At 39.9% G+C, this 973-nt stretch overlaps 1 protein-coding gene across 1 annotated transcript in view; it reads left to right on the forward strand.

Annotated features, from left to right (window-relative positions):
* MUC5AC (mucin 5AC, oligomeric mucus/gel-forming) overlaps positions 1-973 on the forward strand; it is a 51,783-nt gene that overhangs the window by 40,903 nt on the left and 9,907 nt on the right. The window contains exon 33 of the mRNA XM_044426080.1: positions 124-884. Coding sequence (XP_044282015.1) covers positions 124-884 — 761 coding nt within the window. The remainder of the gene's footprint in view (positions 1-123; positions 885-973) is intronic.

Here is a 973-nt window from a genome sequence, read left to right on the forward strand (position 1 = left end):
GACTGCTATCCCCACAACTTCCACTGCAACTCCAGAAACTACAACATTAACAACCTCTCCTACTACAGAATTTACAACCACGACTGCTATCCCCACAACTTCTACATCCTCCACATCAAGGGTCCACTGCACTCAAGAAGTCTGTGAATGGTCCCAATGGTATGATGTCAGTTATCCAGGAACTACAGTTGATGATGGAGATTTTGACACATTCAGCAATATAAGAGCCAAAGGATACACTATTTGTAAGGCACCAAGGAATGTTGAATGCAGAGCAGAGAGATATCCTGACACACCACTAAATGAACTAGAGCAAAAGGTTACATGCAGCAAAGCAGAAGGACTCATATGTTACAATAAAGATCAACTTCCACCAATTTGCTATAATTATGAGATTAGAATAGAATGTTGCAAAGAAATCATAGTACCATGCCCAACTACCACACAAATAACAACTACAAAACCTGTAATTTCAACCACAAAAATGCCTACTACAACTGCCACAACCACAAAAGCAGCAACAACACATTCAGAAACAACTAGGCTAGCAACAACTACAACAGCAAAAACTGTTGTTACAATATTAGGGACAACTCAAAAGCCATCTACAGCACAGATACAATATACACCAACACCTAATACAACTATAGTTACAAAAACAACATCAGCTACAAGAACGTCACATGTACTAAGCACAACATTTAAAACTGCAGAAGTAATTCCAACAACAACTGAAATAACAAAAACTTCTGCAACTCATCCTACAACCATGCCCCTAACAACTACAAAACTGATAACAAGTACTTCAGAGGTGACTTCAACTAGCACCACAACCAAAACAAGAGAAACAAGTCCTCCAAAGACTACCAAAAGAATTACAACACGTACGACAGCAACTCCAGGAACAACTTGTGCTCCCATCACCTGCCAGTGGTCGGAATGGTTTGACATTGATTTCCCCACTTCTGGACCT

Source organism: Varanus komodoensis, unplaced genomic scaffold (genome assembly GCF_004798865.1).
Source record: "Varanus komodoensis strain SLA01 unplaced genomic scaffold, ASM479886v1 scaffold16, whole genome shotgun sequence".
Classification (NCBI taxonomy): domain Eukaryota; kingdom Metazoa; phylum Chordata; class Lepidosauria; order Squamata; family Varanidae; genus Varanus; species Varanus komodoensis.